The following is a 24,357-nucleotide window of genomic DNA, read 5'->3' as shown; positions in this document are numbered from 1 at the left end:
GGCCTGGAAGAATAGAAATTCATGGTTTCCTTGGATATCAAGGACGCCAACCTCTATATTCCGTTTTGGCCACCTCATCAGGCGTACCTGAGGTTTGCCCTGCTGGACAAGCACTACCAATTCCAGGCACTGCCCTTCGGCCTATCCACAGCTCCGAGGGTGTTCACAAAGGTGATGGCGGAGATGATGTTCCAGCTCCGGGTCCAGGGAGTCAATATTGTCCCTTACCTGGACGATCTTCTGATCAAAACAAGATCCAAGGAGCTTTTGTTGCTACATATCGACCGCACTGTCCAACTTCTGTCACGCCATGGGTGGATCCTCAACTTACAGAAGTACCACCTGGAGCCAACTCAGCGGCTCCTGTTCCTGGGGATGTTGCTGGATACTGTGACCCAGAAGGTGTTACTCCCAGAGGACAAGGTGAGACCACTTCAGGAGATGGTCCGCTTGGTGCCCCAACCTACTTGAGTGCCCATCCATCTTTGCATAAGATTGTTGGGAAAGATGGTCGCCTCGTACGAGGCGATCCAATATGGGAGGTTCCATGCCAGGACTTTTCAGCTGTATCTCCTGAGTAAATGGTCCGGGTCACATCTTCAGATGCACCGGATGATACCGCTGTCGCCTCAAGACAGGATTTCCCTCCTGTGGTGGCTGCAATCCTCCAATCTCCTGGAAGGCCGGAGTTTCGGATTCAGGATTGGATCTTCCTCACAACGGATGCGAGTCTGAGAGGATGGGGAGCTGTTACCCAAGGGCACAGTTCCAGGGCAGGTGGTCAACCCACGAAGCCCTCCTTACGATCAACATTCTGGAGCTTCAGGCGAACTACAATGCTCTGCTTCAGGCCTCTCCTCTGCTCAAGGATCACGCGATCCAAGTACAGTCGGACAACGCCACAGCAGTGGCGTACATCAATCGGCATGGAGGAACAAAAAGCAGAGCCTGCATGCGAGAGGTGTCAAAAATACTCCTCTTGACTGAAAGAAATGCAAGAGCAATGTCGGCAATCTTCATTCCGGGTGTGGACAACTGGGAAACTGATTTCCTGAGTCGTCACGATCTCCACCCAGGAGAGTGGGGTCTCCACCAGCATGTGTTCCAACAGATCGTCCACCGGTGGGGCTGGCCACAGATAGACATGATGGCTTCTCGTCTCAATAAGAAGCTTTATTGGTATTGCTCATGAACTAGGGTCCCTCAGGCGAGGACAGTAGATGCACTAACGTCGCCTTGGCCTTACCGGCTGGTCTACCTGTTTCCTCAGATTCCGTTGCTCTCAAGGGTGCACAAGCGCATCAGACATCAGGGAGTTCAAGCAATTCTGATTGCCCCGGAAAGGCCTCGGAGGGCGTGGTACGCGGATCTTCTGGACATAATAATAATAATAATAATAATAATTTTATTTATATAGCGCTCTTTCTCCAATAGGACTCAAGGCGCTTAACAGATACATAGCATAATATAGTACAGAAAATAATGAAGTACATTTTCATAAAATACAGAAGCATGAAGATACTAAAAGGGACACTATGGAAATGCTTGAGTCCGTCGAAGACCCTTGGCCTCTACCTCTCAGAAGAGATCTCCTTCAACAATGACCGTTCGTCTACCCGGACTTACGGCGACTTCGTTTGACGGCATGGAGGTTGAGCGGGACATCCTAGCTCACAAGGGCCTTTCCAAAAAGGTTATTGATACCATGGTTAAGGCTAGGAAACCTGTGACTTCAAAACACTATCATTATATCTGGAGAAGATATGTCTCTTGGTGCGAGGAATGCACGTATCCGCCTGCGGAGTTCCACTTGGGACTTTTCTTACGTTTCCTGCAGACTGGTGTGGATAAGGGCTTACGTCTGGGTTTCATTAAGGTCCAGATTTAAGCTCTCTCCATTTTCTTCCAGAAGAAATTGGCAGTGTTGCCAGAAGTTCAGACCTTCTTGCAGGAGGTACTCCACATATAACCTTCTTTTGTGCCGCCTACAGCACCCTGGGATTTGAATGTAGTGTTGGAATTTCTACAGTCCTCCTGATTTGAACCTCTGCTGACGGTAGAAGACAAGTACCTCACGTGGAAGACGGTGATGTTACTGGCCCTGGCTTCTGCTCAACATGTCTCAGAATTGGGGGCCTTATCGTGTAAAAGTCCCTCCTTGGTCTTGTACGAGGACAGAGCGTAGCTCCTGACTAGACAGCAGTTCCTGCCGAAGGTTGTCTCTGTGTTTCACCTGAATCAACCTATTGTGGTTCCGCCCAGTTCTGATACTTCTGCTCCTCCGGAGGCATTGGATGCTGTGCGTGCCTTCATGTCAAGTGCACAGCTCGGATCAGAAAGACTGATTCCTTGTTTGTGCTCTATGACGGAAAAAAGGTTGTCCTGCTTCGAAGCAGTCCATTCCTTGTTGGATTAGGCTTACTATCCAACAGCCTATGTGTCAGCAGCCTTACCTGTTCCTCAGTCTCTGAAGGCCCACTCTACAAGATCGGTGGGCTCTTCCTGGGCTGCTGCCCGTGGAGTCTCGGCCTTGCAACTTTGCCGAGCTGTCACCTGTTCAGGAAAGAATACCTTTGGCCAGGATATCAAATTTGTAGAACTTTACAAAGAGGATACCCAGTTTGGGCAGGTAGTGCTGCAGCAGTCTCCACACATTCCTGCCCATTCTCGAAGCTTTAGGACGTCCCTATCGTACTAGATTTCTCCATTATCCCTTAAGAAACTAGGATTTTAATTACCTACCGGTAAATCCTTTTCTCGTAGTCCTTAAGGGATATTGGGCGCCCGCCTCAGTGCGTTGACTTTTCTGCAGGTTCTCTTTTATGTGGTTACCTGTTCAGCCGTTGCTGGTCGTATGTTAGTGGTGTGCTGGTTTATAAATGTCACCACTCTTTGTTGTCAAGTTTTCTTCTCTCACACATGTCCTTTCTACTTCGGGCACATTTTGACCTATAACTGTGGGAGGGGGCGTAGAGGGGTGGAGCCAGCTCACCCAGTGAAGAAAATTTAAAGTGCACCGGCTCCTTTGGACCCCGTCTATACCACATCGTACTAGATTCCCCAATGGCCCTCATTCCGAGTTGTTCGCTCGCTAGCTGCTTTTAGCAGCATTGCACACGCTAGGCCGCCGCCCTCTGGGAGTGTATCTTAGCATAGCAAAATTGCGAACGAAAGATTAGCAGATTTGCGAATAGAAATTTCTTAGCAGTTTCTGAGTAGCTCCAGACTTACTCAGCCATTGAGATCAGTTCAGTCAGTTTCGTTCCTGGTTTGACGTCACAAACACGCCCAGCGTTCGCCCAGACACTCCCCCGTTTCTTCAGACACTCACGCGTTTTTCCCAGAAACGCCAGCGTTTTTTCGCACACTCCCATAAAATGGCCAGTTTCCGCCCAGAAACACCCACTTCCTGTCAATCACACTCCGATCACCAGAACGATGAAAAATCCTCGTTATGCCGTGAGTAAAAATACCTAACTTTTGAGTAAAATAACTAAGCGCATGCGCAGTAAGCGACTAATCGCAATATAGCGAAACTCGGCAACGAGCGAACAACTCGGAATGAGGGCCAATATCCCTTATGGACAACGAGAAAAGGATTTACTGTTGGGTAATTTTAAAATCCTAGTTTTTTTTTTCATGCCAAAAAAACGGTTTCAACAATTTTAATTTTTTTTTAACTTTTCTCCAACCCAGAATATTAACAAATAGGCTCAAAATCAGAATCATTGTGGACTTTCAAGAAGTTCTACAATTAAAACCGCACTTCTATAAAATGTTACATGGTAGAGGATGATTAGAGGCTAGGGCACCAGTGGCTTAAGAAATATGTGTAAAGCAGGCGATGCATAATAATACACTGCAGTGATAATTTTACCAAATTCAAATATATAGCAATTTCCAGGTGTGTGCATTATTAGATACACAAGTCTCTGGAACAATTAATATGTTTGGAAGAGATCAAACCGGTTAACAAGCCAATTAATAATTGTTAAAATTTCTCGTTAGACGCAGTAAGGACCTAATTCAGCTTCATACGCTGAAGTGCGGAAATCGCTATTCAGCGATTTGCACTCGTGTGCATGCCGCTGCATGCATGTGCGATGTCTTAAATTGCAGTCGCGTACGATCGCAGTCTACGTGCCAGTCGGGGGGCCGTGGCGGGGTGGCGTTTGGGATGGAGGGGGTAGGCGCGGTCCGGACGGTGGGAGGTGGGGGGGGGGGACCCTGCATGCGGAGCGGCCTTGTCCTGTGCTGGGCAGCCCCCCACACGCTAGTGGAAGGAGTTGTAGTTTTGCAAATTTTCGTGCTCATGTTGAATTAAGCCCTAAGTCCACTGGGTGGCGGTGATGAGCTGGTAAGAATAAAACAGCTTAGATACTGTGTGTGCAGCTTTCTTTTCTTCCCTCAGCTCTTAAACAAACTCTAGGACATTAGTGATTGTCTTATTCAAATCTATGGAATTTGGGATTGAGTTACAAGTTGTAGAGTCCCAAGAAAGAAGGAGTAACAGCCTGCTGGCTGTTTTTCAGTATACCTCTGGGGGGAGAATAAGAGGGCCTTTAGGTATATTATTTTGTATTTATGGGTGCATATGTGGCTACAATCTAAGGGGCTGAGTCACATGGATTTCTGTTCCCAGGTGCAAATGGCAAGTATTTGCATTCAGAGCAGATGTGAGGTTATGTATTTTTACATGTGTCCGTCCGATTCTGATTTTGGTTGGATCTGTCTTCCCGTGAAATAGGGCATTTCGTGGAGTTAACTGGGCAGTGACATTCACTCATAACCACCCTGATTTATGGGTGTGTCATGAGAGTTCTGTTTTATGTACCAAAACCTACGTGCGTACGGGGAAGGGAAGTCCGTTTCTGATATATCTCTTGCACCTAGCATAGTGCTGGTGAAATTGCTAATACTAATGATGATGATTGGCCAGACAAAATCAATGGGCGGGGCAGGTTTCTGGGGGCACACGCACAAATCTCCTCATTAGTTGAATGGATACCTGGCATCAGCATAAGGTAGTAAATCAGGCTTATTTCAGCTACAGACACTTTGCATGCGACTCCAAATCATTCCCTAAGTGTGCATTGAAGATACTGCAATGTTCACAGTATCACTGAATAGGGTTAAGACTGTTAGGTGGCTGATGTGACCAAACTTGAATTTCAGTTGGCATCAGGTGTATTGGTATGCCAACAGTAATCCATCGGGCCCAAGGCTTTCTTATGTTGTCAGGACATAAAGAGTTTCCTCCAATTAGTCCTGGCTTCGAGATGAGTCATCGGCTTGCCAAAGGAAATAAATGTGATTAATTTTCAGAAACCTGATCTTCCTTTCAGGATGCTCCCACCAGGGAGAGGTGTAATATTGCTGGGAAGGTGCCTAGTACTAATCTAGTTCCTGCAGCAGTCATACACTGCTGTTGATGAAAGCAATGATGCATCCTGTTAGACCTGCAAAACTCTGCTCTCATATTATTGCCCTTTTAAATCCAGCGGCTGGACCGCATGGACTACTGTGTTTGCGATTTGCAGACCCTCGTAGACCAATGGTTATGCGATTGAGTGAGCCACATAGGTCATTGGTTATGTGATTGGCTAAGGTGCCTGGATCAGTGGGCATGCCATTGGTTGACCTGCATGGATCACTGGTTATGTGATTTGTAGACCCTCATGGATCACTGATTATGCGATTGGGTGACCTGCATGAAATTGGGAGGCGATCGCTTAGCATTTGTTACTCTTACCTGCAAAATAAAGAAAGTGATTTATTTATAATAAAACACCACTTTTCCAGTTTCTGCGATGATTGGACCAATAGCGAGAGATGTGGACAGTCTGGTGATAGCCATGAGAGCTGTACTATGTGATGACATGTTTCAGATGGACCCTACAGTCCCACCAATCCCCTTCAATGAGAAGGTATGACCACACAGCTGTGTTTTGTTTTAACAATCTTATCACCTTAAGAGTATCTTTGTACTGGAACTACATATCCCAGTATGCTGTGCAAACCACGAAGACCACAGCAATGACCAGGCAGCTGCCCCGTAGGACAATACAATGCTGCCTTATACCCAACGCTTTCCTTTCCCCCTAAGCAGCAGCCCAGTCTTCCTTCTGAGCACCCAGAAACCATTGTGAGTGTGACCTATAGCTCAGCATTGCACCAGGAACATTAACCCAGGGAGGACCACACAGTTTGGACCAGCAACCTACAAGGGCAGTAGACTCATAACCGTTAAAAGGGCTGCATTACCTTTAATCTCAGTAATAACAATCTACTTGTAATCAAAAATAGAAACCTCCATCTGGAATAACATATCAGTGGTCATTGTTCTCTTAAAGTGATACGTATCCCAAGCTGTAACAGCCATCTGATGTCTGTGCAAGCAGATTTACCCCCAGCAGTAGTATGTTGGGTTTAAGGCAGGAACAGGTGCCAAGAAGTTTCCATCTGCTAGCCTGTTGTAATGCGCAAGATCATGATCACATGTGTAGGCGGAGCCAAACATAGACCAAAACATTGCAGCTGCCCTGGGTACATAACAGAGCGGCCTAAGCATTGCTGTCCTGTTTATATTGCCCTTCCTAGGGAGGATGGAGTGAGATTGTGCACCCCTCCCCTAACTGTTTCTCATGTGTGATGCAAATACTTATGCTTTTATGCAAATATAAGTTTATGAGGAATATTAAGAGGTATCCAGTGCTAATTGACATTCGGCTGTTACTCTCTAGGTGCAGGGCCTGATCATATTTGTGATCCCCTCCCTGTAGGACTGGGAACAGTACTGAGTAACACTGGGGATCCAAAAAATGGAAAGGAGTGGGGTGTTGGTTTTTTTTTTGTATTGAGGAGCCAAAAATCTTTATTTAAATATATGAACCACCGCCTGATACGTGCACTGGTTTGGTACCCTCCAAGTATAGAAAGCAGTATTGCAGATGGCAACTTAATGGTTTGTTGTAAGGTTTGACCTTTTGATGTGCAGTTTTCAAATCGTACAGTTTACTAAAGTGCATGAAAACCACAGGTTAGTAAATCTTCCCCCCCAATGTCTCTGGCGGTATCAGTTCCAGTGAATATAGAATAATGAGAAAACCTTACTACGGAAGGCCAGGTCTATGTGACAAATTGGAGACTGGCGAGATGGAGATCTAGGTGAAAACGGAACAAGTTTAGTTGTCTGGATGTGTATGTGAGTGATACACGGGACATTGCGTCAGTAATAGTGATTATAATAAACAGTATCTTGCGCTGATTGTCAGAAAATTATATCCTGTAATATTGGGGGGACTAGACCCTTCACCCTTCCCTACCTGTCGCTCCAGCAGGACTTAGTCATGCATCCTGGAGATAATCCTGTTTCTGCAGCGGGGTACACTGGTATTCCACAGGGAATAACATCCGGGTGTAGAGTTGGATCTTGATCCGAGGCACCAACAGGCTAAAGCTTTGACTGTTCCCAAGATGCACTGCACCGCCTCCTCTATAGCCCCGCCTCCAGGCACTGGAGCTCAGTTTGTAAGTTGGTGCCTGCAGTGCAGGCAGCTAACAGGATGGGCTGCTCTAAGCAGCCCTAAAAAGAAGACTAAAGAAGACTTCAAACAGGCACTAGTTGCTATATGTCATGATGACGTATCGTGCTGTGGCTCCCTCACCTCCCCCAGCGGCACTGTATACTCCTGCGCCCTGGTTCCCGGGTACTTACAGCGGAGGCGCTCCGGTTTCATCAGGCACACACATACCGCCACTGCTCTCCTGGATCACGTGGCAGCAAGTCTAGGGAGGAGGTAAGAGGGTCCTCCAGGTGGGACCCGCCGAAATCACGATCTGGACGCAGCCTCTGGAGATGGACCGCGCCGCTGGCATGGACACTGTGGCCGTGCAGGGACCCCACTATATCCACCCGGGCAAAGTGCACAGGTTGGATTAACTAAAATCCGTTTCACATAGGCTCCATAGTACCCGGTGGTGAAGTCCAGCAGAGGGGATAAGGCTCTGACATGTAGCTCCTCCCCCAGCCCAAGGCGCCATCTACAGCAGATGTTCCCGCTCTGGAGCTGCATCTCTCTCCCTCACTCCCTGTCAGCGTTTGGGCGCCATTACAAAGAGCTGCGCTGATTCTGGGACTGTTGCGCACTGTCTCCTCTGTAAAGCCGCCTGTCTCATGAGCGCTGTGCATTTACAGGACACTTGAGTATTCTACATGTCGTTTAGACAGTGTTAGTTAAGAACAAGTGCATAACTACAGGAATATTTAGTACAGGTATTCTGTGATATACATCCAGTGTTTACTGTGCATTGTTATATCTGTATACATACATAGCTTTACGTAGTATTGCTAGTCCTGTGCAGTTTTATTGCTGTATGTAATAATTTCTGCATTGTACACGTGACTGTGTGTGCCAATAGCTGCTGTGTGGTTTCCATTCAGTGTATCTCACATGTATTGCTATCCCTATATTCTGTACCCTGTGGGGGGCTAAGTGCGTCAGGGTGATATATATATATATATATATATATATATATATAGTGTTTCACAGGATATACTATTTTGAATTTGTCTCTGTGTATTTTCAGTCACCCTATACCTCTTAAATTCTCTGTTTTGTGCTCTGCATTTGCAGTCACATTACACAGGGTTTTTTTTTCCCCGGTACTGTTTGTCTGGCTATATTGTAGTACTACGCCCTAAGGCTACGTTTCCAAATAATGCTACACAGGGCGGGAATTCCATCGACACTCCTGCCTCATGCTGTGATGATGCCACGTTTTTACTTGAGGAAAATATTTCAGCTGAGGGTCCAGGTACTGGGTGTTCTGCACCCCCTAGTCAGCCTGCAGCATCGGTGGCACACCACGACCCACCTTGGGCTGCTTTCTTTAATATGCTGACTGTGCTGGTAACAAGACTTACGCACCCTGTGGTACCTACTGTGCCATTACAGCCACATATTGTGCCTGTAGTTAATCCGCCATGGGCGGATACTCGGTCAACTCAGTTACAGCAATTAAATCAGTCCTTGGTTAAACAAAAACCTAACCCTCACCCTCCTGGGACCAAAGGGTCATCTAAGCGGGCCATTTCTTCCTCACAATCCACTCATGTTTCGGAATCCGATGAAGATGGGGAATATACTGATCCATCAGACACTGATACAGCTGCTTCTGATGGGGAAGCTACAACACAGGTTGATGTACGTGACCTAGTGGAGACTATCACTCTGATTCTTCAGATTGATGATGAGACTGACCCTCCAGATACGTCTAAGAAACCTGATAAGTTCAAACGTCAGAAGGTTACTAAATTAGTCTTACCACATTCTGACCATTTAATTGACATACGTCAGGAATCCTGGGAGTCTCCAGGAAAGAAATTTTCCCTGTCTAAAAAGATGCTAGCTCGTTATCCTATCGCTGCAGAGTTAAGTACCAAGTGGAAAACCCCACCACCAGTGGACTCACATGTAGCCCGTCTTGTGGTGTCATCTACTCTGCCTGTCACCACCTTCACCTCTCTGAAGGAACCGACAGATATGCGTGTGGAGGGCTGCTTGAAGTCTATTTACACTCTCGCAGGTGCTGTACATAGATCCACTATGGCAGCCTTTTGGGCTGCAAAACGTGCTGAGGCCTGGGTTCAAGCAGTTGAGGCAGAGCTACCTCTGAATTTTCCTGATAATGCCAGACAGTGTTTATCATATATTACCACAGCCTCCCATTACTTTCAGGAGGCGGCCTCTGATGCCGGTGTTATGGCACCCAAAGTGTCTACTATGTCCATACTGGCTCGCCGGATTCTGTGGTTGCGGTCCTGATCGATGGACCTGGACTCTAAAAGACCTTGGAGGTGCTCCCTTTTAAGGGAGATATACTATTTGGGGAAGATCTGAACAAGATTATGACTGACTTGGCGTCTGCCAACACTGCATGTCTCCCAAGTACTAATCCTTCGGCTCCGAAAGCTAAGAGTACCACCTTTCTTTCCTTTCGACCTCCAGGTAAAGCAAAGGTTCCAGTATAGCTGAACAGATAATTCCTCCAACTCCTGTACCTGGGATAGGTTACACTATTAACCCTTGCATGCAGGCATACGAAGAGGAGGAGGAAGGTCTCAGCTCAGTGGATATAGCGGAGTTAATTAAAGCAATGAAAGCCATTCTATCCTTAGAGGAATCAGCAGAGCCTGTGTTAAAAACCAAGGCACCTGTGTTTAAACGTCCCAAAACAGTTAAAACTGAGTTTCCAGGGTCAGATCTGCTGACGGAAATTATGGAAGAGGCTTGAGCAAAAATCCCATATAGCTCATATAAAACAGGCTGCAATGTTTCTGGAAGAAGCAGCATTGGATATGGGTACTATTGCCTCCAGGGCATCAGCTTCAACAATAGCTGCTCGCAGAGCAGTTTGGCTACTTACATGGAAAGCTGATTTAGAATCTAAGAAGGTTTTGGAATCATTACCTTTTTCTGGAGATATTCTTTTTGGTAAAGAATTGACAGATATTCTGGAGTCAGAAGCAGACTCTAAGCAGGTCAAGTTCCCTTCCACATACAATTTCAAACCTAAAGTTCTGGCTTTCCGGCCCTTTCAAGGAAAAGCTAAAGAAATGAGGGCAAGCAGGCTTAATACAACAATTCTGTTAAGACTAAAAAGCATTGGGCTACCAGAGGACCGGTTGGGAAGGCAGATGATAAACCATCAGCCTGATGGTGCGGGCCTCCACCTGGGGGACCCCAGGGTGAGGAGCCGACTTCTTCAGTTTGCACAGATCTGGCAGCAGTCTACAACAGATGCCTGGGTGCAGGAATCAGTATCTCTAGGTTATGCTTTTGCCTTCAAGAAGCACCCTCCTCAAAGGTTTTTTGTACTAGTCTGTCTCGGGTAGAGACGAAGGCCAGGGCTTTGTTAGAGGCAGTTCAGAAATTGCTTTACTCAGGAGTAGTCATTCCAGTTCCTCCGGCGCAACGAGGACAGGGGTTTTACTCCAACCTGTTTTTAGTTCAGATACCAAATGGGTCTTTTCGTCCCATTCTCAATCTCAAAGTACTGAACAAATACATTTGGGTATCTCGGTTTCACATGGAGACGTTACGTTCCATCATTTTGGCCATGGAACCAGGGGATTATATGGTATCCCTGGATATACAGGATGCTTACCTACAAGTTCCTATAGCACTGTCCCATCAGTGGTATCTCAGGTTCACTATCCTCCAACAGCATTTTCAGTTCCAGGCACTACCTTTTGGGTTAGCCACAGCTCCCAGAGTATTTACCAAGATTATGGTGGTAATGGCAGCTTATCTCCGCCAGCAGGGGATAAGAATTTTTCCATACCTCAACTATCTTTTAATCCTGGCACAGACGCAGGAGTTGCTCTTATATCATCTACGACAAACAATAACATGTCTACAGAACCACGGGTGGCTCATAAATTGGGCAAAATCGTCCCTGGCTCCGTCACAACAGATGACTCACTTGGGGGCGGTACTGGATTCAGGTCTTCAGAGAGTAAGTTTACCTCTGAACAAGAATTCAAGGTCCAATCAAGGATTCAGGACTTGTTACACAGTCAAAAGGTATCTCTAAAGGATTGATATCTGTCCCTTTTTGAATAATTGGAGGAAGGTGACTGAAATGTCCTATCCTCATATTCTGTCAAGGCTTCATATCTATTGGGGTGTGTATAATTCCCATGACTAAATTTCTGTGCTGTATTATTATTGGATTTGGAGTAGTCCCTACGATGGGGTTCGGTGTTATCTCTCCCTGTATTGGAATATCTCTCTTTCTTCTCTCTCTGTCTAAAAGTACGGACTACATTATTTTCATAGTCCGACATGTCTCGTCTCATTTTTTTCTGTTTTATACTCATAATATTTTGTTCGTACTTTACCACCTTGTCATTGATAACTCTATCTCTGCTGTTAAACTCCTCATCCTTATCATATACTTCCATATGTTTCTTTAATAAATCAATTTCTTTTTCCAAAGAATCAACCTTGGAGACCCTATATCTGACAACCAATTTCATTAGTGCGATAGAGCACTCATCCAAAAGTTGGTCCCATTGTTTCTGATACTCTTCATCCTCTTGGAAGATGGATGGTTTATATAGCCTGAGACCTCTTGGTATCATTTTTTTATCAATGTATTGTTGTAAATTGGTGCTATCCAACCAATTTCTTGACTCGGCTTTTAAGAGATTCTCTAATTTATAGAAATCTTTATACATATCAGGTTTGTCAGAGAGAGGGTCATCCAGAGTTGATTTATCAATGTGGGACCAATAGGATTCTCTCCTATTCATACGTTCATTAAAATTCATGAAACAGCTCATGATTGCAGCACCCGTGTACCAAAATTATAACAAATATAGGTCAAGAGAAAGAGAAGGTGCGCTATCAATAGCGGCTGGTATGGGGATGGTAAGTCCCCTGGGAAAATTGAACAACAAGAAAAAGAAAAAACTACCAGCGCTGGCTGATCATGTATATAAAAAACACAATCTAATATCCAAAAGGCTTAATAGATAAAATATCACATTTATTTCACATGTATAGACATATAAAAGAAAAAAAGAAAAAAAGTAGATATATTGTTTGTTCTAAATAAATATTCGATAGTAAATGCCACAAGGTGCCTGAATTATTGGTAAGTCCACATTTGGCGATTAGTAACACTCAAGGGGACCAAAGTCACTGGAGATGTCCATCACTAATCGGTCATTTTTTGCATAAAACCGAAAGATTGCAGATGTGAGGTATTTACCAGTGATCCTGGAAGCAGATTGTGTCCACCTGTAATATAGCTGGGTCAGTTGTCCTCTTTGGCATGGAGGGAAAGGTGGATGCTGCTGAAAGAATGTCCCAAGTGTTGTACACCAGAGTGTCAGGAAAGCCAGTGGTAATGATGAGTATCAGGGCGAATAAGATAGCTCAACGCGTTTCGCTGGTTTAGATGATCCAGCTTCCTCAGGAGCAAGTGAAATAGTGGCTGACATAAAGCCCTTTTATACCTGATGTAAGTGGCAATGATTAATTACACATGTGGTTCACATAAGATTAAAATATATAAGCCTTTTGGAAAATTCTGCTAATAATGCATGTGCTAAAATACCCATTGTTCCCACACACTAAATATAATAATATATTATCAAAACGATTTTGCGTTAAATAAATATATAAGTTTTAAAAGTACACATGAATCCATAAGGCCCCGGTCACGTGACTGATGCGGTCACGTGATCGGCGTCCCATCCAATGGAAGGGTGTCATCTGTGTCATGTGATATATCACATGACCTAAACAGAAATGGGTTGCTAGGTAACGGATCTGAATAGAGCTATGTCCGGTATCGTGACGCGAGGGGTCACGTGACCGGGGCCTTATGGATTCATGTGTACTTTTAAAACTTATATATCTATTTAGCGCAAAATCGTTTTGATAATATATTATTATATTTAGTGTGTGGGACCAATGTGTATTTTAGCACATGCATTATTAGCAGAATTTTCCAAAAGGCTTATATATTTTAATCTTATGTGAACCACACGTGTAATCGCCAAATGTGGACTTACCAATAATTCAGGCACCTTGTGGCATTTACTATCGAATATTTATTTAGAACATACAATATATCTACTTTTTTCTTTTTTTCTTTTATATGTCTATACATGTGTAATAAATGTGATATTTTATCTATTAAGCCTTTTGGATATTAGATTGTGTTTTTTATATACATGATCAGCCAGCGCTGGTAGTTTTTTCTTTTTCTTAAAGTTCTCTTTCTACTGGCTATGGCGTCAGCTTGAAAAGTATCAGATTTAGGGGCATTATCATGTCGTTCTCCATTTCTGATTTTTTTATCCAGATAAAGCAGTTCTCAGAACTAGATCTGGGTATCTTCCGTAGGTGGTGTTTAAAATTCTTCCTTAATGAAGAAATTGTAGTCCCGGCTTTCCATGTACCGGGCCTTCCTGCAGGAGATGAATCGCTGGACGTGTACCGTGCATTAAGAGTCTACGTGGATCGTACCAGTACCATCAGAAAGACAGATTCTCTCTTCATTCTCTACGGATTTCACAAGGGAGGATGTGCTGCTGATAAGCAGACACTGGCAAGATGGCTTTGGATGACGATTTCAGAAGCATATTCTCAAGCTGATCTCCCTGTTCCAGCTAATGTCTCTGCTCACTCTACTCGTAAGGTAGGGCTATCATGGGCAGCACAACATCTGTTCTTTCTGCAGAACAGATATGTAAGGCAGCCACATGGTCTTCCATTAACACATTCATTAGACCTTATGCCTTGAATACCTTTGCCTCTCATGACGCTGAATTCGGGCGAAGGGTTCTCCTGTCCAATCAAGAGCGTCCCCACCACTAAATTGCTTTGGCAAATCCCATTGTTATCCTGTGGATAACCTGTGGACGCTGCCGGAGAAATATACGTTATGGTAAGAGCTTACCGTTGATAACGGTATTTCTCCTAAGTCCACAGGATCCACAGGGATCCCACCCTGACGCACCTGATTTGAGGATCCTTTTACTTACTAACCTCTTCCTTCTTGTACGGAAGGGTGTGCATGTGTGTTCTTATTGCCTGATTAGGGCTCTCTATGATGCTCCTGCCTTGAGCTTTGGAATACAACTGATTTGCCTGAGCAAGGAGGCAGGGATATATGGACGGGCCCATTGCATGCTGGGAGGCCGGAAAAGTTTTGAACGATTGGTGCAAATTTGTTGTCGCTTCATCATATCCCATTGTTATCAACGGTAAGGTCTTACCATAACATGTATTTGGTTGTACAATCCCTCCTGGACACAGGAGTGATAGTGCCAGGGCCTCAGTCTCAGAGAGGCAGGGGGTACTATTCAACGCTATTCCTGGTATTCTCAATCTCAAATCTTTGAACAAATTTGTGAAAGTATCCAAATTACGCATGGAAACTCTTCGCTCTATTGTTCTAGCTTTGGAGCCCAAGGACTATATGGTATCCCTGGACATACAGAATGCTTACCTACGCATGCCTCTTGCCATGTCGCATCAGCAATATCTGCGGTTTGCTATTGGCAACCTACATTATCAATTCCAAGTCTTGCCTTTTGGACTGACTACAGCTCCTCAGATCTTCACCAAGGTCATGGCAGTCATGACGGCCATTCTCCGTCGTCAAGACATCAGGATCCTGCCGTATCAGGACGACTTGTTGATCCTGGCGAATTCCCCAAAGGTTCTCATCCATCATGTGGAACTGACGGTCCAATTCCTACAAGCCAAAGGGTGGCTCATCAATTTGAATAAATCCTCGCTGGTCCCTGCTCAGAACATGGTGCACCTGGGGGCATTACTGGACACACACAACCAATGTTTGTTCTTGTCTCCAGAGATGGTCCTAAAACTTTAGGACAGAATACGATGCTTCCTCTCTCGCCCAAGTGTACTAGGCCTCATGGTGTCGGCTTTTTACATGGTAGAGTAGGCTTAATTTCATTCCCGCCCTCTTCAGAGGTTAATCTTTCCCAAGTGGGACGGCCTGCCTCACCGGATCAGGTCTCAACTGATCTCCTTGACTCCGGAGGTTCGTCTGTCACTAAGCTGGTGGCTACAGGACCAACAGTTAAGTAGAGGCCGTCCCTTCTGGATCTCTGACTGGGTCCTCCTGACAACAGACACCAGTCTGTGAGGTTGGGGCGTGGTGTTGGAGCAACACTCTCTCCAGGGTTGGTGGACCAGGGAGGAATCTCTCCTCCCAATAAACATTCTGGAGCTGCGGGCAGTGTTCAATGCTCTGAAGCTTGCCCTGCCTCTGGTACAGAACAGACCTGTCCAAGTACAGTCGGACAACGCCATCATGGTGGCGTACATAAATCATCAAGGCGGCACGCGAAGCCGCATGGCAATGTTGGAAGTGTCAAAGATCTTCAATGGGTGGAACGCCATCTGCCAGCCATATCGGCAGTGTTCATTCCAGGGGTCCTCAACTGGGAAGCGGACTTCCTCAGTCATCAGGACGTACACGCCAGAGAGTGGAGCCTTCATCCAGAAGTCTTTCAACTCCTAGTGGACAAGTGGGGCCTACCAGATGTAGACCTGAAGGCGTCTCGACGCAATCACAAGGTTTCGGTCTTCGGAGCAAGGACAAGGGATCCTCAAGCAGTGTTCGTGGACGCACTGGCAATTACATGAATCTTTCGGCTGCCGTACGTGTTCCCTCCGGTGTCACTCCTGCCCAAGGTAATAAGGAAGTTCAAGCTCCAGCGTGGCCCAGACGACATTGGTTCTCAGACCTGCAGGGTCTCTCGATAGCGCGTCCTCTTCTACTTTCTCAACACCCAGATCTCCTCGTTCAGGGCCCTTGTGTCTACCAGGATCTGGCCTGACTGGCTTTGATGGCGTGGCTCTTGAAGCTTCACTCCTGAGGGCCTAAGGATTTTATGAGGTGGTCATTCAAACTATGTTGAAAGCCCGTAAACCAGCTTCGGCTCGGATTTATTATAGGGTTTGGAATTCTTACTTCACCTGGTGTACAGGTAAGAATTATGATGCATACAAGTTCAGTACTGCCAAACTTTTGGCTTTTCTGCAACAGGGCCTGGACTTAGTCCTTCGTTTGGCCTCCCTCAAGCTTCACATTTGAGCCTGGTCGGTGTGGTTTCAGAGAAAAATTGCGCGTCTGCCTGACGTTCATACTTTCACTCTGGGTGTTTTATGGATTCAGCCTCCCTATGTCCCTCCTGTGGCTCCTTGGGATTTGTCCGTTATTCTGAATGCCCTACAAGAGTCTCCGTTTGAACCTCTTAAGTCTGTGGACCTTAAATGGCTTACTCTTAAGGTCTTGTTTTTTCTGGCTATTGCTTCTGCTCAACGGGTTTCAGACTTGGGTGCCTTATCCTGTCGGTCACCCTTTCTGATTTTTCACCGTGACCGTGGGGTTCTTAGAACTCGCCCTGGTTATCTACCTAAGGTGGTGTCGTCTTTCCACTTTAACGAAGAGTTTGTGGTTCCGGCCTTTATGTCTCTTGGTTTATCCTCCAAAGAGCGGTCTTTGGATGTGGTACGAGCTCTCCGTATCTATGTGAAGAGAACCACTTCTCTTAGGAGATCTGATTCTCTCTTTGTCCTTTTTGGTTTCCACCAGCGTGGCTGGCCTGTGAATAAGCAAACTTTGGCCAGATGGATTAGAATGGTGATTGCACAAGCTTATGCACAGGCTGGACTTCCAGCTCCTGCTGCTATCAAGGCCCATTCTACTCTGTCTGTTGGACCTTCTTGGGCGGCCTGCCGCTGCGCGTCCCTAGAACAATTGTGCAAGGCGGCTACGTTGTCCTCAGTGAACACGTTCATTAGGTTCTATGCCTTTGATACTTCCGGCTCCTAGGATGCTTCCTTTGGACGCCGGGCTCTTGTGCCCGCTACAGTGCATCCCCTCCCATGAGGAACTGCTTTAGGACATCCCCGATGTTATTCCCTGTGGAATACCAGTGTACGCCACTGCGGAAAAGGAGATTTATGGTAAGACTTACCATTGTTAAATCTTTTTGCGAGGTACACTGGATTCCACAGGGCACCCAACCTGACGTACTTAGCTTCTTTGGGTTTGTGTGGCATTAGCCGCTGGTAACTTCTCCTGTCGTGAGAATGTGGTTCTCTGTGGCTACTAACTACTATAGTCTCTTTTACCTGCTACTGCATTGGACTGGTTAACGAAACTGAACTACAGTGCCTGGAGGCGGGGCTGTAGAGGAGGCGGTGCAGTGCATCTTGGGAACAGTCAAAGCGTTAGCCTGTTGGTGCCTCGGATCAAGATCCAACTCTACACCCCGATGTTATTCCCTGTGGAATCCAGTGTTCCTCGCAGAAAGAGATTTAACAATGGTAAGTCTTACCATAAATCTCGTTTTCTCTCGCCACCTTTGTAAATTAGACAAATTATTTTCAGTTCCTGACCCTGAATTCCAGCCCCATATTACTATTCTGCTGTACAGAAATCTGCTGCAGAATATTTGCTGCTAGTTACCAGCCTGTCAAAATCACGAAACAACATAACATTATTGTTAGTGCCGGCAGCTGTTCGCAGCTGAATGGTACAACAAATGAACTGCTCCATCAGGCGCCATCTACTGGCGCGCAAAACACTTGAATCCACTTGAAGTGAGGAGCAGCGTTCGTGATCCCTTCTCCCAAATAAGCTAAACCTGTTTACATTTCTATATTTTGTGAATCTTTGTGGACTTTGGTAATTGGTCAGGGTTCAGCAGATTAATTTCTATACTGTTAAATTTTTCCAGGTGTATTCCAGCACCCGGCCCCTCCGTATCGGATTCTATGAGACAGATGGCTCTACCATGGCCACTCCAACCATGCGACGGGCTGTCTTGCAGACCAAGGCTCTCCTGGAGAAGGCAGGACATACGGTACCGTCTTATATCTGACTTATGTCACACAAACCAAGCTGCTAAAACTAGAGCAATTCACAAATTTACATTTATAACCTATAATTCATAATACTGCGGCAGATGTATTAAGCCTGGAGAAGTGATAAACCAGTGATAAGTGTAAGGTGATAACGCACCAGCCTATCAGCTCATAACTGTCAATTTACATATTGGAGCTGATTGGCTGGTGCGTTATCACCTTGCACTTATCACTTCTTTATCCCTTCTCCAAGCTTAATACATCTGCCCCAATATGTTTTGCAAACTAATTGTCATCTAGAGGCTGGAGGAATTTTAGTGAGCTGTCTGTTGGGTTGTCTGTTCCACCCAGGGTAACCTATGCAGCGTGCCCAAAATGGCTGTATGTGTCTAATTGTTGGAATCTGAACACTTAGCTCAGGACTGGCTGTCTAGTTGTTGGTACCCACAGACCAGATTCGGGGGACTGCCTAACTGTTGGTATCTCTTTTTGCAGTTGGTGCCCTTTACACCTCTGTCCGTAGAGAAGTCATTGTTTGAGTTGGCAATGAAGGGTCTGTTGGCTGACGGAGGGTCCACGTTCTTGGATAATTTGTATGTATATGGGATATTCCAATTACTGCTGATCACAAGGAACAGTGAGAAATAAGTAATATTGTCCTCTTATTCTTAGTAAAGGAGACCAAGTAGATCCAAACTTGAAAACTCAGGTTACAACCTACGCATGCCCATCTTGGCTGAAGAGCTTACTCTCCATTATTATTAGGCCACTGGTGAGTTGAGACAGTCATTCATTGTACAGCATGCAGTGCTGGTCCATTGTCCATGGTCTGTGTAGACTACAGTGCTTTTCAGTCCACCGTCATCACTTATGCGTATGGAGCCATAAAACTCTGCAACAGTGGACAGTCAGAGTTACACAAAGTGCGAATTGCACATAAAACACAAGATGTAAATATGAGGATGATGAAGGAAGTGCGGACACGTGATGTAGATTAGTGCTCTGCTCCTGACCACTTACATTCTAGATGGAGGGGACAAGGCCAATCAAATACTCCTGGTCAGCATCTCTGTCCTGGTGCATGATGCAGTGATAATCCAGACCACTGTCTAGAGTGTTTCCAGTCCGGGGGCCAGTGTTAGTGATGCACTATACACTGTAGTGTTCTCCAGTACAATGTACGAGATCTCTGCAGGTATTCCAGTTATTAAATTGCACATGTGTAGTTGTCTGTGGTGGCTGTGTTTATTCATGTAATATTTCCCTCTACAGTTTCCCAGATTAGCGAAGAGTCTCCATCATACACAGGGAGTAGGGTAAGTGATCTTTTATATTCCCGAGTATATTTTTATGAGTATACAGTATTGTATGTTTTTGTTTCGATACCTAAATTTATCATAGTACATTATACAGAACTGCAGGGTCACGTCCAAGCAGGCGTTGGGGACGTTTTGTATGTCTTTCATGCCTCCTCCAGGAGGGGGCAGTATGAGGCCATTTCCCATTTTGACACTTTAATGAAAAACATGAATAGGATTTTCATCTCATTCATAATATACAGTATGGAAAGGAGTATTAGAAGCGGATACAAACCATTTAAATACTTTGTAAATCAGAATCGCAAGGCACAACCCAGGTCCTTTTATATCTTTGGACAAAGTGACATTTGTGAGATTTCTCCAGATCCGTCAGTCACAGAATGGAGAAATATACAGATTAGCCCACATACATGTACACCTCTGCTCAAATTGTGCCGAATAGCCCTGTATGGCACGCCGCGGACTTTGTGACTTAGCCGTGCCATGAATTTTTTTTCTTTAAATATGAGTCTTAGCGCCTAATTCAGACCTGATTGCTGTGCTGCTAATTTTGCTGTCCTGCGTTCAGATAGTCGACGCCCAAGGGCAGTGTAAATTTGCCCATGCAAGTGTGCGATTGCATGTGTACGCCGAGCTGCAAATCCGTTCGCACCTCACTCACCATCGAATTACTTTTTCTTAGTCACATCACAAATGCGGCAAAAGGGGTATGGTAGGATATGTTGACATTCCTCATGTAGACCAGAGGTGTCCAAAGCGTCGATCGTGGACACTCGACCAGTTGATTGCGGCGGACGTTCTGTAGCAGCTAGTAAGAATTGGTCTGATTAAATTATTATTTTTTTTTTTTAAGGTAATGTTTATTAAACAGATCACAGGAAAATACATCAAGTAGATAGTAAAAAATCTGAATGACAAAATGTAAGCACAGGCATACGGTACTACTATTAACAAAAAAAGAGATCCAATTTTGTAAGAAGAAAATTAAACCGTATGAGAGCATTCTCAATAGTAACGGCAATAGTGACATCTGACAAGAAAAGGGGAGAAAAGAAAGCAACATACAGTAAGAGAAGAAAAAAGATAGTACAGAGAAAAATAGTATAGAACAGAGGGGAAGGACCTCAGGTAGTGATGACAGAAGTAGGGCCAGTTCAGTATGTCAGCTGTGAAACGGGTATGAAGCATTGTGGCTGGACAGCCAGGGGACCCAAATTTTATTGAATTACTTAGGCAGGGGTGGGGAAGCTTTGGCCCTCCAGCTGTTGTTGAACTACACATACCAGCATGCCCTGCTACAGTTTTGCTATTTGGCCATGCTAAAACTGTTGCAGGGCATGCTGGGATGTGTATTTCAACAACAGCTGGAGGGCCGTAGGTTCCCTGACTTAGAGGAATGATTAATTATACTAGACGTATATTCCATTTTGTTGACGTACCATATCCGTGACAGGATAGACTGCATAGATGATGGTGTAGGCTTTTTCCAGCCGACAGCGATTTGGCACGTCATGGCTAAGGCAACATGCCGTAACAGCCTATTTCAGTGTCTAGAAAGGGTGGGAAGGCTTAGAAGAAGATGGAAACATTTAGGGTCACACAGGATAACAACTTTAAATAGGTGCGAGAGAAGGACGCTAACTTCTCGATATTAATGTCGAGATCAGTGGGAAAGCCCACCATATATGTAAGACGGTACCTTCCTCAGAGCATCTTTTCCAACACCTATCCGAAGTGTCAGGAAACATGTCCTTCAGCCGAGAAGGTACATAGGGCCTAATTCAATATGCAACGCATCTGAGATGCGATCGCATACTCCCCAATCTGGGCCAAGTGTGCATGTGCATGGCCCACACTGTGTGTGCAAGGTCAGTGAGATGCATTTGCATCTAAGTAATGCGAACGCCTCTGCCTGGGTGATCGGCATAGGCATTCGCGTGGTGGTCAGGGGGGGGGGGGGGGACGCGGCGTTGACCGGGGACGGGTCCGTAAAACTTGGCCACTGTGCACCTGCCTTGGCAGCCAGGCATTTAAATACAAAATATTCCCCTCCCTCCAAGTATTGAAAAATTATTCACACATGCCTGGTGGGGAATCCAGCATTATTAAATAGTGGGATAAGGTAAGACGGGCCCGAGGCTAATTTAAATTGCCTCTTAGTAAGATCCCAGAATCAGTCTGATTCTTATTGGCTGAAGCAGCCGTGGCCAGCTGAAGCTGACAGTGTCACTGTGACAGCATAGCCAATAGTAATCAGGCTGATTTCCTGTGCTGAGGCTGTCACGTGTACCACCTTGATAGATCGCAAAAGCTTTTCAGCATTCAGAGTAGATCACCGACTCTAAAAGTCTGGCCACCCCTGATGTAGAACCTGATGAAATCATCCCTGGTGGCCCAGCGGTCACTTACCTGCTCCTGACAGTTGCAGCAGCTCCTACATCCGAACTTCTAACATGAACCCTTCCATCAGGTACAAAATGCTCTGCTCCTTAACTTCCCTCTTATTTTCCCTGTGGTGAAACACCTTTATCTTACGTCCTAGAGGATGCTGGGGTCCACATTAGTACCATAGGGTATAGATGGGTCCACTTGGAGCAAGAACACTAGATGAACTAGAACACATCTGTACGGCCTGATTCTGCGCGGGGCGCGAGTCCAAATGAGGACGCAACTCGCGGATATCTTCAAACTGCGCATGTACCATACCATGCATGTGCACACGGACAGAGTTTGAAAGTGCAGACAGTTTGATCCATCCGTTTACTGAAATAGGGGCTTCTGGATACAGCCGTACGGAAAAGCGTCTGTAGAAGCATCCGACACGAGCCCATTGAGAGATGAATCCAACATTGGTTCCAGCAATGCTGCAGGAGGCGTCTTGTGTAAATAGATGCCTCCTGTGGGGTTCTCTGATCCGCTCAACGCAGCATCGGATCATCTGCGTGAACTACAGTCATCTGGATGGATGGAATCTTCACGCAGAGGGTTTGCCTACATCTCTGAATTAGCCCCATTATACAGTGCATAGGAACACATTGGGAATATGGGAGGTGCTGAAGAGATATAACGTACACAAGCCTTATGCAATGACATGCACTGATAGAGACGTAAGGGGACTTTAAATAATAAATAGTAATCGTAAAAATAGTAATATGTAAATGTGTTGTTCTTCCTTACAGTTCGGTGAAGGAGCTTTGGAAACACCATGGGGAAGTTCAGGTAAATCACAAAGGATTTCCAGCACATTTACCTCTGTCTATCCTGCCATTATAACAACATATAATTCAGGCGCTGATCACTCAAAGATAATACTGCTGCTAGAAATTCAAGCTATTATTAGGACGGACTGCTGCTTCAATAGGAGGCCACTGATTCTCTAAAATATCCAAAGAAAATCACAGAAATATCAAGCTCTGTGCATCCAAAATATACTTTTAAAACGTTTATTTACAAATACATATATCCACACGGCCCAGGGTTCAGACATAAAGCTATCATTAAACACATATAATGCCACAAAAAATAGAAGTTCCTCTATAGCTGTTAATAAATAGAAGGCGAGTGTACTCCAGGAAGCCAGCTTGTTCTATTAAAATAGTGTAGCATATTACAGCCAATGTACTGCAGGAACCAGCTTCCATACTAATACAGCAGTTTCCTCCAACTGGCATCCTACCTAGAGGGTCAGTATATGATTACATGGGGTGCCTTAGTTGCCCAGTCTGCGCGTCTTTAGCCCAGTACTAGAGATAACGTGGGTCTAACAAGCCACAAATGGATTCAGTATGATATCCCGATGGATGTGGTGCCGGCGGTCAGAATACCGACGGCGGCATCCTGATCATCAGAATCCCGACAACCCCCCAGAAAGTACCCTAAGCCTCCCCTGCCCCCTACCCTCCCTTGTGGTTGCCAAACCCTAACTCTCCCTTGTGGGTGCCAAACCCTAACCCTCCCTTGTGGGTGCCAAACCCTAACCCTCCCTTGTGGGTGCCAAACCCTAACCCTCCCTTGTGGATGCCAAACCCTAACCCTCCCTTGTGGGTGCCAAACCCTAACCCTCCCCTGTGGGTGCCAAACCCTAATCCTCCCTTGTGGGTGCCAAACCCTAACCCTCCCTTGTGGGTGCCAAACCCTAACTCTCCTTTCCCCACTGCCTAAACCTAACCCTCCCTACTTGGTGCCTAACCTGAACCTCCCCTTGACAGTGCCTAATCCCCCCCCCCTTTCTTGGTACCTAACCATAACCTTCCCGCCCCTTCACCCTAACCCCCCTTCTAATACCTAAACCTAACCTCCCATCCCCCACTGCAGGACGCGAGCGCGTCCCGCTACGACAACGATCAGGATTACGGGGATCGGTATTTTGATGGTGGGATCCCGATCTTTTGTCGGTATTTTGACGCCGGTCTTACACAGTCGTTCAGGATTCCTGCGTCGGAATTTCAACTGCCGGGATCCTGTTCGACGGAATTTTAACTGCATCCCCCACAGACACATGCAATCTCACCAGCTCCTTTACTTGTTCAGCAGGCTGTGATAGGCAATTGGCCCACTAGAGATGGACTTCCAGGACTCAGACAGGCAGAGAGCAACAATAGCACTGGCAC

The 24,357-nt window shown here is 45.7% G+C and overlaps 1 protein-coding gene across 1 annotated transcript in view; it reads left to right on the top strand.

The window, feature by feature from the left end:
- Positions 1-24,357, top strand: part of LOC134957551 (vitamin D3 hydroxylase-associated protein-like) — a 119,721-nt gene that overhangs the window by 65,593 nt on the left and 29,771 nt on the right. The window contains exons 7-12 of the mRNA XM_063939533.1: positions 5,803-5,927; positions 18,302-18,427; positions 18,924-19,021; positions 19,101-19,200; positions 19,701-19,744; positions 22,927-22,966. Coding sequence (XP_063795603.1) covers positions 5,803-5,927; positions 18,302-18,427; positions 18,924-19,021; positions 19,101-19,200; positions 19,701-19,744; positions 22,927-22,966 — 533 coding nt within the window. The remainder of the gene's footprint in view (positions 1-5,802; positions 5,928-18,301; positions 18,428-18,923; positions 19,022-19,100; positions 19,201-19,700; positions 19,745-22,926; positions 22,967-24,357) is intronic.

The sequence above is a fragment of the Pseudophryne corroboree genome, chromosome 9 (assembly GCF_028390025.1).
Source record: "Pseudophryne corroboree isolate aPseCor3 chromosome 9, aPseCor3.hap2, whole genome shotgun sequence".
NCBI classification, from domain to species: domain Eukaryota; kingdom Metazoa; phylum Chordata; class Amphibia; order Anura; family Myobatrachidae; genus Pseudophryne; species Pseudophryne corroboree.
Note: the sequence above shows the minus strand (reverse complement) of the source record. Positions and strands in the feature narration are given on the sequence as shown.